At 32.6% G+C, this 16,885-nt stretch overlaps 1 protein-coding gene across 2 annotated transcripts in view; it reads right to left on the bottom strand.

The window, feature by feature from the left end:
• LOC145254742 (anaphase-promoting complex subunit 5-like) overlaps positions 1-11,843 on the bottom strand; it is a 66,291-nt gene extending 54,448 nt beyond the window's left edge. The window contains exons 1-3 of one of the 2 annotated variants that reach the window (XM_080113481.1): positions 11,588-11,843; positions 8,231-8,513; positions 4,719-4,801 (exon numbers count right to left, since the gene is read on the bottom strand). In XM_080113481.1, the coding sequence (XP_079969607.1) occupies positions 4,719-4,801; positions 8,231-8,476 (329 nt within the window). In that variant the 5' untranslated portion in view covers positions 8,477-8,513; positions 11,588-11,843. Of the gene's footprint in view, positions 1-4,718; positions 4,802-8,230; positions 8,515-11,587 lie in introns of those variants that run through there. The other variant, XM_080113480.1, reaches the window with a different exon arrangement.
• Positions 11,844-16,885: the final 5,042 nt, after the last annotated feature.

Below are 16,885 nucleotides of genomic sequence, written 5' to 3'. Positions count from 1 at the left end.
TCATAGACAAAGGACATTTCTCCATATTTTGGGTTCGGATTTTAGTCAGTCAGCAAGAGAGTTGGTCAGTTGATTCCTTGGAAGTGAAGGGACAACATTTAGACCATGTAGATCCAAATTTGAATTCCTGACGTCATCAACCGGTCGATCAGATGAATAAAGAAGTCATCATTATGTTGTAACTGTTGTCTTGTGTCATCATTCATCACGAACAAAAGGTAATTGTGTTTATCATCTTATAATGAACATTGTGTAACCCTTCGAAGATTATGTATCTCCCCTCCTCTGTGTTAAGAACTGTTGTTGCATATATTCCCCAGTCCGGTATTAATATGAACTCCAAGAATTGTCACAATCGTCATGTTGTAATATATATATAAATGTCATTATTATTCAATCTGTGTTAAGAACTGTTAATACGGAGTCCCCAAGAAATATAAGAACTGTATGTCTTCCTTATCATTGTTATATATGTGCCCCAATATGAACTCCACGTCATTACTTAAAAATGTCCCCTGCTATTCAACAAACAAAAACATAAAAATGAAATTCTATCATATTGTGCAATCAAACATGAATATCCTAGAAATTCTTGGAAATTAAAAAAAAACAAAAAAACTTTTAACTATAAAGTGAGGGTTCACATTCAGTATAGGATCGAGCAAAAAAAGCCCTTTGCAGTGTTGTTGGTCAGGTCGTTGAGAAGTGATGTATGTATCATATGTGCAAGTTGTATTTTCAATCCTTCTTTTTAAATAAACTGTCGAATCACAGTTCTCTTGATGGATACAAGACTCATGTGAAATTTGTTATTGCATTAATTTAACAAATTTAAGAAAATAACGCTGAAAATTTGCCATTGTTTTTTTTTAATAAAAAAATCTGCACAAAGTTTCAAACAAACAAAAACTTTAATTCTTGTCCAGAATTCTTCCTATATTATAAAACAAAAATGTGCACACCCATGACAAAACAAAAATATCAGATTCCAAAAATCATGTACATTGATCAAGTAGTTTTATTTTAAAATAAAATAAATTTTAAGAGTAACAGAAGAGTGGCTATCTGCTCGCCATTTTGAAAACAATCTAAAGAAACAAAGATAATTTAATAACAATAATAATTATTAGATTTATGTTGTAATATCTAGGAATTATCAGTAAGTGCTTAAAAATGATTTTATTTATAACTAGCGGAGGTACCCGGCGTTCCCCGGGTGTTTAGAGGTGTGCATGTTGGGCGTTTTGGTAAGTAGTTAGGATCGAACCCGAAGCCTTGAGGCGAAGGTAGAAAATAAAGTGTGCAAAAAACCTGACACGTTACCTGCTCGGCCAGCAATAAAGAGCAACTGAAACATGCTTGAATTTATTTAAGTATTAAAAACAGAATTGACACGTGCCCGCAATAAAAGTTAACTCTGCTACTTCTATTTGACCTCATTAATCAGGTCAAATAGAAGTAGCTTTTTTTTAACTTTTTTACTGCAGGGCAGCTTTTGGGTTTGTTTACCCAACTTTGGCTGGTTGTTTCCCCCCAAGATGTTGGGGGGAGGGAAACCAGCTCCCTACAAAAAGGGGATTACCCAGATTGAATAGCAATTGTCTGATATAAGGAGTTTGCCCCCACATTGATCAAAGCTGATTGCTACTGGATGTTCCCCCGGTGCGATTGCTGGGAACAGTTCTTAGCTTTGAATTAGTTTTGGTTTTATACAAAAAAGCTGAATGAACACAAGACGAAATAGCAAGAATTTTGTAAAAATCGACGTAAATAAATCTAGATGCAATGCGCGTTCCCAAATCCTAGATATTATTATCTAGGGAGTATATAAACACTTCTAAGTGATAGTAACGACCCCAGGACCGTTGGCAAAAAAACAAACCTTTTTTGGACATACAAAAATGCGCGTGCCACATTTGCCTTTCATATATATATATATATAGAAGATAAAACTATTTCATCAATTATGTGATTTTTGGAATATGATATTTTTTGTTTTGTCACGCATACATACATTAGATTTTTTGTTTTGTAATATGGGGGGAATTCTGTACAAGAATCAAAACAAATGCCTCCCTGTACATCTAATTAGCTTAAAATCCTATGCAACACATACTTAATAACAAAGAACATTTAAGTATGTGCAAATTTCTAGCAATTTTCATTCAAATCCATCAGGATAAAAACGTATACTCTAATTAGAATCAAAATAATTTTCAATCTTCTTCAAGTCATCCTGCAGAAGGAAATACGGCACTTGTACAGTTTAATCAAGTCATTTAAAAACAAAAATATCAAAAAAAAGTTATATTGTACATATCCGTTTTGAATTGAAGATCTTTGAAAAAAGAATTTCACTTAATTTGATCGAGTAGTTTTTTTTTACAGCAGAAAAACATGTTTTTATGACAGTGCAGGTAGACATCTCGGAACTTTTTGAACACACCGCAGGGAGATAACTCAATTTAAAGCCCCCCCCCCCTTAATACTAGCTTCTCTTCCTAAAAATTCAACCCTGTTTAGTATCATGACAAACTGTTTTTTCGCTGTAAAAAAAAAAAAAAAAAAAATATATATATATATATATACTCGAGTGAAATTTTTTTTTTGGAGAACTTCATCCAATAACGAATACGTACAACCTTTTTTTTTTTTTTTTTTTTTCGATATTTTCATTTTTTAATGTCTTGATTAAACTGTACAAGTACTGGAAATACTGCAAAATCCATTTTCTAAGAATTGTGGAGTCTGAACTACAATGACCATTCAAGTGACTTTCATCATCGTTTCATGGTCAATAAAATCTTTTTACAGAAACGATTCAGAAACGTGCAAGTCTTTCACTTCAATATTAACTGAACCAAGTCATGTCAACCATCAAAAGCCATCAAATACACAGGTAACATGACCATTTGATTCCAAGGAATAATTACAGGTGTAATAGAAACCCCAGAAAATGGATGGATGACTTTGGGTAGAGTGTTGGAACTGAGCTTCTTGCTTTCAATAGTGTGTTCAGATTTAGGCATTATAAGATGGCAAATTCTTGGGCTGATGACAGTATATATGCTATGTAGAAGTAAAACAATTCTTGTATTAACTATCTGGAATTTTTTTTTTAGAAATAAATTTATTAAAAAAAAAAGTAAAAAGGAAATCAAACTTTCGATACACTAAAAAGTACACAGCAAACAAAAGGGCAAGAACTATTAATCAAAGTTGGAAAATGCCCAACGTCAAAAGCATTTCAGGGATGTAACAACGAACATTAAATAATAGTTAAATAAAAAAAAATTATGAGAAAAATAATAATGACCCTTCTTGAAACCAATGTACATATATCAGGATTGGTTGGTTGGTTGTTTTACGGCATATCAACCCTTTTTGGGGTATTTAATGCCGAATCCAAAGATTTAGAAGAAAATTTTTTTTTTAATAGAATATATTTGTTGTTTTCAAGTCGGTTTCTATTTAACCCATAGTTGGGACCCTAACAGGTACTACCACTCGGGGTCAGAGTGGACCTGGGAGCAATGGCAATTAAAGGGTGGCTCCACACTCCCCAAAGCCCGCAAGCTGGGGCCTCACCACTGGATATAGTTTAAGGTCATATCCAGGACCCACATATCAGGAAGTTCTACCAGATGTCCCTGTGGCTTGGCAGACCAAGAGAAGGCTAGACATTTTCATATAAATAGTGGCAGTTAAGAGGTGCTCATCAAACCAAGTCAATTCATGTTGGTCCCCACTGTGGAGCATCATTAACAATCCCAAACTGTTGAGGAAGTTGCCACCATCTTCACGCATTGTGATTCGTTTTTCCATATTGTTTCAAATATTCCCAAAATTATGCCATCGAAATGTTGATATTCCAAAAACTATTAATCTGATCAGACTGAAACGTTGCAGGTTACTGTTATTAAAAGTAACATGCCGAGCATGTGGAGTCCCCCTCCACAAATTAAAAATTTACTTTAACCATGACTAATGTTTGTGCAAAACTTCCAAAAAATCCAAGGTGTGGTTATTGAGAAAAGTGCAAACAAACGATTTTGGTGCAATTTTACCCCTATAATACCCCCTAAGGGACAACCAGAGTTATCCCGGAAAATCCGTTCTGGCAAAAATTTACTTTCATCATGACTAATGTTTGTGCAAAATTTTTAAAAAATTCAAGGTACGATTATTGAGAAAAGTGTGAACAAACAAACAGAAGTGAATTACTAGGTCCTATCCCTCCTTCGTCCAAACTTATTCAGCAAATTTAGAAAAATCGGAAGTTGAAATCCTGTCAAAATTTCAACTGTGATTGAACTTTTCAAGGTCAAATCTTAAGTCATCTAATATGCGGAACTTCATTGGCTACAATATGGGCCAAGTAGCAAGTTTTATAATGAACAGAACCAAAGTTCTTGCTAAGAATGTGAATTTTACATTTTTCTGTGACCTTGACCTTTGACTTAAACATCTCAAACTGAAATCAGTTCCAAGTTAGAGTTAGAGCACGAGCGATATTTTGATCAACTTTGGTGACTATTGGTCAAGTGATGCGGACACTTGACTGTACACAAACAAGTATAGTGACAAACAAACTGTACTAAAAACATAACCTCTGCCTTATTAGTTGTAAAAAAAAAAAAAAAGTCAAAACATGAAAAGAAAAAAAATTGTAGGTAATGATGGGTAAATCAGCTAGCAAAAGAAGAAAATTCACAAACCTCCGGTGGAATCTAACACCCAGTTTTGTATTAACGACTTTCTTCACAAGCGGAATAAAATCACACAAGGCAATTTCAGGGCCCTGGCAATATATAAAGTAAATAAGAATATATATATTTCACATTTAAATTTTAATCAAGGGAATAATAAAAAAAAAGAATAGTTTTTAATGACATATTTAAAAGAATACTTTAAAAATTGATGAAAATAACAAATCCAAAACATTTAAATTGTTATGTAGTTGGCTGTTTACCTTGGGGAATTTACTGGTCAGGAATTTCATTCTGCTATGGACTTAATTGTAGTGGGGAAATGCTTGTCCTGGGCTGGGAGTTGTTCAGTTCTATTTGATTGAATTTTTATTTTTCTAATACGAATGGAAACGTTTTTATAAAAATAAGTAGAAATTATGTTTCAGCTTAATATACAGATAAGCTCTTCATGTTTTGTGTGTGTGTGTGTGTGGGGGGGGGGGAAACGGAAGCATCTACCATATTGACAAACACGGAAAATTATCATCTATATCTACGTCTCCTCATGCCCGTCTTCAAATTTATTCTGATTAATTGTCTCAATTTTCCTTTTTTACAAAAAAAAAAAAAAAAAAAAAAAAAAAATGATTGTTTAGCCATTGAAAAATGTGGAAATACAATTCTGGATTAAATGTGTTGAATGTTAATAGATTGTCCATGCCGTCAATCGTTCATTCTGAAATTATAAACTTTTGCCAGAATGCAAATGAAATAATAAAAATATCTAAAAAGAAAATATTTTGCGGTTCTGACTCTTAGTCTCATAGTCTGGATGTAAATGATGCATATTATCTGATCAAACATTGGAGGTGAAAATGAGAAGCGTTTTTTGTTGAACAGAAAAGAGATTGTACGAGATAATTTTTCCAATTTTATAAATAAAGACATTGGAGATTTATGAGTACCAATCCGGTGACAAAGCAATCCATATTTACATTTTTGTAGTTATTTCATTCATAAATTAGTTTGCATTTTATCAAAATCTACAATCGCTTGAATAAAACCCACGGAACAGATGAATCGCCGAGTATTTTATTTCTTCCTATTTTAAATTTGTATAATTGGATTTAAAAAAAAAATCCTTTCATTAATATATATATATATATTGCAATGTATTAGATTCTAGACTGCTTATTATATATTTATTTAGGAGTGGTTTGATTGGGGGGAGGGTAGGCAATTTACCATTTGGATTTGTGGTAATTTTTTATACTAACCTTTCAGCATGATCTCTCTCCTCGTAGTAAAAAAAAATTTTGTTCTTCGTTAATTGTGCTAAAAAGTTAGAATGATCCGGAAATGGAGGACCCATTTTATATTAAATCTATGTACAAAACTGATCCCTCGCATATTTCAACATGTAGTTATCAAAGTTATGTATAAGCCAAGAAAACGCACAGAGCACAATAATATGATAGCTTTTTTTTTTCTTTTTGGTTTCATTCCGATTTAATGAATAATGTGAGTATCCAATCACAATCACTGGTGCTACCAGATCAGGCTGTCTGAAGATATGCATCGTACATTAAAGTTATTTTTTTTTTCTTTGCAAAACTTAATATTTTGCAAAACTAAAAACAAAAACAAGAATTATGCCCTCCACCTCTCTTTTTCTCCCTCCTCTACTTTCCGGTTTGAAGATGCTGGCTTCTTAACTTAGAATGCACCAAAAACTGATGTTATTGCTTTTTTTCTTTTCTTTTTGCAAAACTGTATCATGTTATGCAAAGCCAACAACAGAATCCTCTACGAACGATCAAGCCAAACATTATGAATTAATATTTGAAGAAACAAAGAAATTTAAGCAGAAAAACTTTTCCAAAATTACTGGATTTGACATAACCTGAAAAGGATTGATATGTTGCGAAACAAAATAACTTCCACCAAAAACAAGCTGAGTATGCAGGGTCCCCTCTGAGTGAAAAATTTACTTTCACCATGACTAATGTTTGTGCAAAATTTAAAAAAAATCCAAGAATGTGTTAAAATTCAAGGGTTACAACTCAAGTTGACTATCTAGATTTGGTTTGTATTCAAAATAATTAAAACAAAGGGCGATGACTACATGATCAATTTATATGATTTTAGGAATATGATATTTTTGTTCTGTGACAAATACATACATCATGAGGTTTCTGTTTTTTTTTTAGGTTGAATTCTATATAAGAAACCAAATGTTTCATTAGAGAAATATAAATCTTGGTAAAAAAACCTGCAAGAGTAAAACTATGTTAATCATTAAATTATTTGAGTTGACACGTCAATTTCTTTTTAGGAGTTTTCAACTAGATTTCATTTTCTCTATTATCCTCTCATCTATCTGCAAGCTTGGCTTGTTTCAGTTATTTTCATCATTTCCTAATTTCAATCAGTTTTAACTAAATTATTTGATGAAAAAAATGTCATATAACTTCCTTATCCCCTGCATGAATCTTTTTAAAATTTAACATTCACAATAAAATAAACATCAAGTTTTCAGAGAGAACTGTTATAAGAGGAAAAAAAGGCAAGAAAAGGAGAGAAAAAGAGAAAGAGAAAACAGGAAAAAAAATAAATAAATAAAGTGAGAAAGAGGAAGAAAGAAATAAAATCTTGCCATATAGCAATCAAACAATAAGGAGGTAAGGTTCTAGCGATTTGACGAAAAAAAAAAAAAAAGAAGCTTTTTCTTAAAAATAAAAAAAAAAGCATATTTTGATCAAAAAGTGGAGAGCTTCCATCCATGGGTAGATCTACTGATTTAAGATGAAATATGATTTTTGTAGTTTAACAAACATGGTAGGTGCCTGTCTAGAATTCACCCTATATTAAAAAGAAAACAAAAATACAGAAAAATCTTTATGATACACATAGCTAATAACATAGTACAACAAGAACAAATTGCAAATTAGCTAGTCAGAATCAAAGTTTAATATGTCAGCTTAAATGCTGTTTAGGTACAACTTTTAAAATCCCACAGTTTAGCTATATCTGTTACATTATGATGCTAATAACATTGTATAACAATAACAAATGAAAATTGGTAGTCGTGTTGAGTTATCACCCTTGAATTTTAACACATTCTAAAACAATATGGAGGCTACCTTGTCACAAAATTTGATTTCCTTAGTTAAAAATAATATTACTTGATTAATTTACGTAATTTAAAAAATATATAACATTTTTTGGTTATGAGTTCATACATCATACAGATGCTTTTTATTTTTTTAATATGGGGGAATTCTAGACAAAAAACGAATTGTATTCTACGAAAAAGAAGAGAACCCGAATTAATATAATTAATGCAAAAGACGATGGTGAACATATAAAAACTTGAAATTACAATAAATAAAATTATTTCCCGATTTTTTTCGTTTTAACATTTTCTCCAAATTTTAACACAATGAAAGTTATTATTCTTTTAATATTGCAGACACAAACTATTTTTTTTTTAATGGAAAGTGTGTGTCTTCAGAGTGATTGAAAGACATTTTACCAACCTGATAGAGTTCTAAAATGAGTGTCAAGATGACTTTCACCTCCGAATTGGTGAAATCCATCTCGGCATTCAAATCCAGATTTAGCCGATACTGCTCTCGAATCTGCGTTTTTTTCTCATACGCATTGAGGAACTCATAAAGGAGCGCGAGAAGTGAAACTTTGTGTGAAGTGACTTGTTCTTTTGATGGACGCTTACTGGCCGGCTCAAACATGAACAGATCCGAACCCGACGAGACGTAAGTCATACTGCTGCTGCTATTGATGAACGACCAGTCGCAATGTCTGATTTGGGAAAAAAGAAAACAAAAATCAAAGTAACACATACATTATTACAATTTATAATTTTTACATGAACAACCCAGCATTTCCTGCGACCGTAGATGGCTCTCTCTCTACAAGTTGATTTTTTTCTCTTTAGATAATTGTTATTTTATCAACTTGCATGAAAAGACATATGTAAAAGATGCTTAAAACCATTTGAATTATGCAAATACCATCAATAGTTCAAAAGTTATGAGAATTTTAAGTGCCAAAATTTAAGCTTCTGTGAACATTTTTCTTTAGAAAAAATGGGCTAAATTACGGACCTCAACATTTCAAGAAATTTGGTAATTTTGCTATCATTTATTTATTTTTCAAGCTATTCTCATGAAACTTGGCACTGTTATGTAAAATTGTGTGCTCTTTCTGATTATGCTGTCAAATTTGATGTATCTCTTTACCATAAGCCATGAATTATAAATACAGATGTACAAATTTCAATTTTTTTAAACTGGCGCATGGTATCATACAGTGAGTGTCTATTCATGAACAAAACTAAGTATTATAGTCGTATTTAAATATAGCTTTATTGAGTAGGCATTTTCCTGCCTCTTTACCAAAGGAGAGCTTAATCTTGAGTGTAGCTATTGAATGCCTAAAGAGCATTCATGGCCAGTATTTACTACCCCCCCCTCAAAAAAAAAAAAAATTGAGTAGATATGAATTAATCTCAGAAATAAATCAAAGAAAATTTTTCATATAGATTTTAGATTTCTGTAAAAGATGGAAATTCCCATAGTCGACCAGAACTTATGCATTTTGGAGCCAGTGCCAATTTTCAATTTTGTAAATCCTCTCTATCTGGCCCAAAATATACCCCCATTTTCTGAGATGCAATCATAAATCGTATTCTAGATGACTCCTCGATGTAACTTTCACAGTACCAGTATACCAGGAATCCTGATAAGCAACAACTATTTATTCATCAGTTGATGATAATTTTTGTCATTTCTATTCTGTTGTTTTACTAAAAATTCAATTATGTAAACAAAGAAATAAAACGGTAATTTTTTACCTTGTTTCCACCTTAACATTTAAAATGATTACTTCTATAGGTTTTAGGATATGCTGAAAACGAATATTGCATTTAAATTTTCTGCAAATAAGTAGTTTTCTGGATATTAAGCAATGCCATTTATGTTATCACTGGTGGCCATCTTGGTATGCACAAGCGTGCAAACGCAACCTCGGGAAACTATGCACAAATGCGCATACCAAGATGATCACCAGCCATAACATAAGAAATGACATTGCTTAATATCCAGAAAGCTACTTATCTGTGGAAAATTTAAATGCGATATTTGTTTATTATTTATGAAAAATAATGTCTTAAATGTTGCCCATTTTCAGCTTCGCATATTTGTGACAAATTACGGAATCTCTGGATTGCGATTTACCTCACTTATTTAATTCCTGATGTTTTCTTTCAATTCTTGCAAGGTTTGGGGTTTGTTAACATAGAATCTTTCTTTAAGATATCCCCGCAAAGTATGATAACCATTAGGACAGCTTGCCACAATCTGTAAAAAGTGTATTCTAACTTATTCTGTAATAGGGAAGCTGTCATGTGAACGACCGTGCATGCGCAATCATGAAACAGTTCACAAACAAATAAAAATCCGATGACTCCTATGTACCAATTTTTCAATTTTGACCCCTTAGCAACCCTTGTTTCTGGATGAAAACCAATTAAAAAGTTTTCCACATGTCTGAATACCAAATTTCAAGTCTGTAGATCCAAAATTTGTTGAGTATATAGGTTGAGAATTATCCTCACACACAAACATTCTCACGTTTATAAAAAATATATTTTCATTATCAATTATTTCTGTAAATATATTTCAATTCAAAAAATTTGTTGAGTATATAGGTTGAGAATTATCCTCACACACAAACATTCTCACGTTTATAAAAAATATATTTTCATTATCAATTATTTCTGTAAATATATTTCAATTCAAAATATTTGTTGAGTATATAGGTTGAGAATTATCCTCAAACACAAACATTCTCACGTTTATAAAAAATATATTTTCATTATCAATTATTTCTGTAAATATATTTCAATTCAAAAAATTTGTTGAGTATATAGGTTGAGAATTATCCTCACACACAAACATTCTCACGTTTATAAAAAATATATTTTCATTATCAATTATTTCTGTAAATATATTTCAATTCAAAAAATTTGTTGAGTATATAGGTTGAGAATTATCCTCACACACAAACATTCTCACGTTTATAAAAAATATATTTTCATTATCAATTATTTCTGTAAATATATTTTCATGATCAATTATTTCTGTAAATATATTTTCATTATCAATTATTTCTGTAAATATATTTCATTATCAATTATTTCTGTAAATATATTTCAATTCAAAAAAGAAATCACTTTTTAGATTTCACCATGTGTTGACTTACATTTTTAGAAGCTTAAAATACAAAATTCACAGGGGCCAGATTTTCAAGCTACACCAGTGAGTGCAGAACATTTTCTTGGGGTGGGGGAAGCTCAGGTATCTTGCTAGTCATGCGCAGCTCTAGGAGGGTCGCCTTTCCAGGCTTTGCTTCTACTTTTAAGAGGTTAGTTTATTACTAATTGCCTGAAATGCCTATATCAAGGAATGTTGATGGGACTGCCCAGGCATTTTTTCAGGTCAGAATGCTTTTCCTCTAGGCCATTGGCTCTCCGATCCTACTTCCAGACCCTTGTGTCACATAATCCCACTGTGAGAGATAAATAACATTTGTCACACATGAAGTGGCGTATCTCAGCCATTATGCCCTTTCACCAAAATAAGGCCTCACGCGATCATCCATTCTGGTTTTAGGATGACGATAAGCTACATGAATATCGCAAACAAATTCTGAAATTAAAATAAAGTTTCTGGACATTAAAAGTATACAGGTCAGTAGATAATTAAAGTCTACTGCATTTGATACAAACTGTTTTATTTGTTTATGATTTCTCAATTGTTAACTATATTGCAATTTTGCCTATAAATATATTAAAATCCAACAGATCAACTAACCGTTTTTTTTTTTTTTTTTTTTTTTTATTTAATTTGGGTTTCCTTCTCTCTTGTGTGTTTGCTGTTCTTCCTTCTTGGCGATTTCTTGCGCTTCTCGTTGGAGCTGTTCCAATTTGTCTAAAGTGAACGACTTTAGTGGCAAGAGTTTAGGTTTGCAGAGGACTGCGGCCGGCGGGCAACGGTCATAGATCCTCTCTTTTTTTGGTAGGACCTCTTTTAAGACGACGGCACCAGCAGTTGGAACTTCATGCGACATCTTGACCAAGACAAAAAAAAAAAAAGAAGAAAAAGATATTAAGGGTAATGCAGAAGAATAGGCGACGGAGGTTAACAATCCTGCCACTTTTCAAAAATCGCTAAAAAACATGGATGACCGACACATGACTCTGAAAGTAATTAACGCTCCCTCTGACACGTGACCGGAAGTTAGGGGGCATATGTGTATTTGTTTTGACTTTACATACATGAATGAACAACGAATTGTTACGTGGTACGGAAAGAAAAACCAAAACATTTATTTTATTTATCTACTTACGTTAATAAAAAGAAACGTTGGTCCTTTCTTAAATATGACAAATAAATTAGAACAAAAACATAACATGTTTTGGTACTTGTGTAGCTTTGCCATGAGTGTACAAACCATTCTTTCACCTAACAATTTAATGAAAAATATATATATATATTTTTTTAAAGTTTGTATTTCTCACGTTGGCAAGACTGCACGAGTACCAAATATGTTTTTGATTAAGAATAAAAGTGTGGTGAAAAAATGTAGACAAATAAATTCCAGTCACGTGTCAGAGGGAGCGTTAATTACTTTCAGTGTCATGCGTAGGTTGTCCGCCATGTTTTTTAGCGATTTTTGAAAAGTGGCAGGATTGTTAACCCCCGCTGAATAGAAGACTCAAAGTCTATAGAAAACAGTGTTAGATAAAAACACTTTTTTTTTTTTTTTTCATTGTGGCAATTCAGAAGCGTAACTCATTGTTCTAAACAAGGTAATTATTTTATTAAAGTAGTTGAAATTTTTTTTTTACAATTATCTGAATTTTTTGTTTTAGAAAAATTACAACATCCTCACATTTTACAGTTTTTTATTATTTTAATTATTAGTTTTTTTATTATAAAAAAGAAAACTACACAAAATACTGTTAAAAACCCTAACCATTCCCCTAGACAAATTCATAATTAAAGAATACTCTAACTTAACATCTAAATCTGACCCCCAAGATCGCCATGGGCATGAAATATGTGCCTACATTAAAGATGGCTTTCCATATGGTAGGGATATCTCCAGAGAACACCCTAATTTACCTTATATGTGCTTCCAAGGTGCACTAGGTTACACCACTGCATTTATATTTGCCCTCTATTGCCCCCACAACAGTGGGGTTACTATCTTTAAAAGCATATCTGAGAAAATTGACCACATCCTGTCTGCTCATCCTTCGACTAACATTCACATTTGCGGTGACTTCATTGCCCATAATGTGGAATGGCTGACCCACTCAGACCGATGATGAGGGAAGGTTCTGTCATGATTTTGCCACTGCCTATGACCTCACTCAGATTGTTCACGAACCCACCCTTGTGCCCGATACTACCGGTCAGTATGCAAGCCTTCTAGACCTTTTTCTCTCAATCCTATAACGGACAACACGCTATGCAACATACAAATATCTGTGAGTGAGGTCGCCAAGCTAATCAAGAACCTTGATTCCAGTAAAGCAACTGGACCTGACGGCATTCCAGTTAGAGTGCTGAAAAAGCTCCAACCAGAACTTGCCCACATACTTACAAAACTGTTTAAGCGTTGCCTTAAGGAGAAAACCTCATCAATATGCCCTGTATTTAAGAATTCAGGTGAAAAGCCATCTCCCTCTCAGTACAGACCAATAAGTCTCCTCTGTGTCATAAGTTGTTGGAATCCATATTAAATAAAGTAGTCGTCAACCACCTCAGCAGAAACAACCTTCATAGTGACATGCAATAGGTTTCCGCTCTGCAAGATCTACAGCAGATGTGCTTACAGTTATATCCGATAAGACTAGTAAATCTCTTGACAAAGGCTTCCTTTCCAGGGCAATTGATCTTGACATATCGAAGGCCTTCGATAAGGTATGGCATAAGAGCCTACTTCACAAGATTTCCAGCTATGGTATCACTGGAAATGTTTTCTCAATCATTAACTCGTTTCTCTCCGATAGGTTCATAAGAGTATATGGTTGATGGGCAGAAATCAGAGGCCCACAGTATTAATACTGGAGTCCCTCAGGTGTCCATCCTGGGCCCAACTCTCTTCCTAATCTACATCAATGATCTCCCTAAACACATACTTAAATCATTTGTTGACATCTATGCTGATGACACGACCATCTATGGCAACACATCAAAGGCCGTAAATGACAAAGTTCTCTCTAATTCTCTCTCCTCTTATCTTGAGCGCATGGTACAAGGGGGGAAGAGGTGCCTGGTCACTTTTAATGCATCCAAAACCAAGCTTCTATCTTTACATCATCAACACTCTGATCCCAATCTGGCATCAATTGAAATGGATGGCTCTCGTCTTGGGGAGGCTTCATGTTTTAACAAGCTTCTGGGTTTACTCCTGATCTGAAATGGAACACGTACATCAGGTCTGTTGCCAAGGACGCTGGGAAAATGGTGGGATCCTTCTACCGCTCCAGAAGATATCTCACTACTGATGCAATTCTCTATCTGTATAAAAGCCAAGTATGTCCAAGGATGGAGCACTACTGTCACATCTGGGCAGGAGCTGCTAAAAACAGCCTATCCTGCCTTGACAGAGTTCAAAATAGATTTCGTAGCTTAGTGGGGGATGCCCTTTTCTCTTCCCTGCAGCCTCTCTCCCACAGAAGAGATGTTGCGAGCCTGTCTTTGTTTTATCGTTATTTCCATGGCAAGTGCTCGTCTGAGCTCCAATCTCTTATCCCCCCTCGCCAATCTTTTACAAGAAAACTACTGTCAATAATTTTCCCCACTCTTTATCTGTGCCTAAATCCAAACGTCGATTCCATGAGCAGAGCTTCTTTCTCAGAAGTGCACGACTGTGGAACTCTCTTCCATTTGCCTGTTTCCCACCTGACTACAACTTGGATGTCTTCAAGTCCAACATAAATTCCTGACAAATCGCTCCCTTAAGTAAGACACTATCAAATTTCCAATACTAATGATTATTACAATACTATCTCATTGATTACTGTACATGCCATAACCCTTAACCTGAGTGGCCTCCGGACCTTGATAAGTGGTGACCTCTATGTAAAAAAACAAAAAAAAAAACACTGAATATATATTAGCCTATGTCACGGTAACATATATTGACTTCAAGCTGAATAAACATGTTACATTAAATAAAAATACTAAAAAATTATCCATTTAGGTAGAAAAGTAACTTATCTTGCCTTTGATAACATTTATTTGTTATATATTTGTTTTTTCGACAACTTTTTCGAATCTATGTGTATTTTGGTAAAACTTGCAGAGAACGCTCCCTTTTATGCTTGTTTTAAAAATGGGACAGAAATTTAAATTTCCTTCTGTTTTTTTTTTTGTTTTTTTAATTGTACATGCACCCCCAAAAAATCGAAAGTGGTCGAAAGACTAACATTCAACAATTGGCGCTGTTTTACAATTCGTCATTGTTCTAAGGGAGACAACTCTCTTTTACTAAGAGATTCGTTCATTTTTGCATTTCATAATTTAGGACGCTAATAATGCTGTCAGTAAGTTTTCACAAGCGGTTTACAAAAACATAAAAGTATGTTTTTCGTTCTTCTTTTGAAGGGGGGAGGTATTCAATCACAGAATTTGTATAGTTTTTAACAGGTGTTTCTGCAGTTTAATGGCCGCGGCCGCCACAACACTAGGTGTGTCAGAAGCTGCTATTGGAAACCAGTGAAAGAAACATTTAATTATATAGACTGTTTCGAAGCTTATAGTCAATATGAAAATATAATTTCAAACCCTAATTTTTTTTTCAATAAAATGAGGAAAGACCAAGTTTTAAAATAATGAAAGGTTTAATCGAAAAAAATACAATATTTTTTTTTCATCAGTTTTCTTTCAAAAAGATTTCATGAAATCAACAAATTTTAACTGAAGCCAAACCTAAAAAAATATATATAAATGCCAAAAAAATCACTTACCTATAAAAAAAACTAAGCAATGGATGCTTCCATTCTTCATTTATAAGAACTGGCCATATTTATATTTTATATTCCACGCATTTTTTTTAAATAAAAGGATTTTTTAAAGCAAGGGTCCCAGAAAAACACATTTTCACAACTCATTTCCGCCATTAGCTTACAGCCGTATGGCTTCGAATTTTCAATTTATCAAATACGGATGTATCAAAGGGACATAATTATTTCGAAAACGTAAAAACAACACATGCAATGCATGTTGTGACATGCATCATTATCTCCCTTTTGTATTTTTGACATTTCATTTCAACTACAAAGTGTTCAGTATGTGCTACCATATTTGCAAAATATGAACATTTCATTCATGGATTTTGGCCGATTACAAAAAATTTGCTCTACCAAATTTTAATTTTTTTTTTTATTCTCTTAAAGAAATACATGAATTTTTAATTTAATATATTTTAATTCTTTATCGAGTGAATTTTTTTTAAATATCTAAAAAAAGAAAACATTGAATGAAATCGAAAAAAATTGTCATAAGCATCCGATATTTACTTAACATAAGCTTCCACTAAAAAAAAAAAAAAAAAAAAAAAAAAAAAAATCAACGTGGTTAAAAAAACGAAAAACAACTTACAGGTAAATTTAAAAAAAACACTTTTTATTTTAAAAAAAAGAATATTTTATTTGTATATAAAACTTTGGTGAGTAAATTAATTATTTAAATTTTAATAGACATTTAAAAATGGGGGGGGGGTGAATTAAAAAAAAAACCGTTTGTGTAAAATATTATATTTAGTTTATTTGAAAGAGCATAAAATTTCACATTGACCCTGAAAATATCGTAAAAATAGAAAAAATTTGATAGATTTTTAAAGTTTAAAAATTGAAAAATATTTAACTCGTAAAATTCGGGTTTACTGTACAGGTACACATAGATGTGAAAAAGTTGTTAAAAAAACAAATATATAACAAATAAATGTTATTAAAGGCAAGATAAGTTACTTTTCTATCAAACTGGATATAATTTTTTGTGTTTTTATTCCATGTAACACGTTTATTCAACTCGAAAAACATTTAGTGTTTATATTCAATGTAACATGTTTATTCAGCTCGAAAAACAGTGTTTATC

The sequence above is a fragment of the Euprymna scolopes genome, chromosome 30 (assembly GCF_053919585.1).
Source record: "Euprymna scolopes isolate OS-2025 chromosome 30, ASM5391958v1, whole genome shotgun sequence".
In the NCBI taxonomy this organism is placed as follows: domain Eukaryota; kingdom Metazoa; phylum Mollusca; class Cephalopoda; order Sepiida; family Sepiolidae; genus Euprymna; species Euprymna scolopes.
The sequence above is the reverse complement of the archived record's forward strand: the minus strand, read 5'-3'. Positions and strand labels throughout refer to the sequence as shown.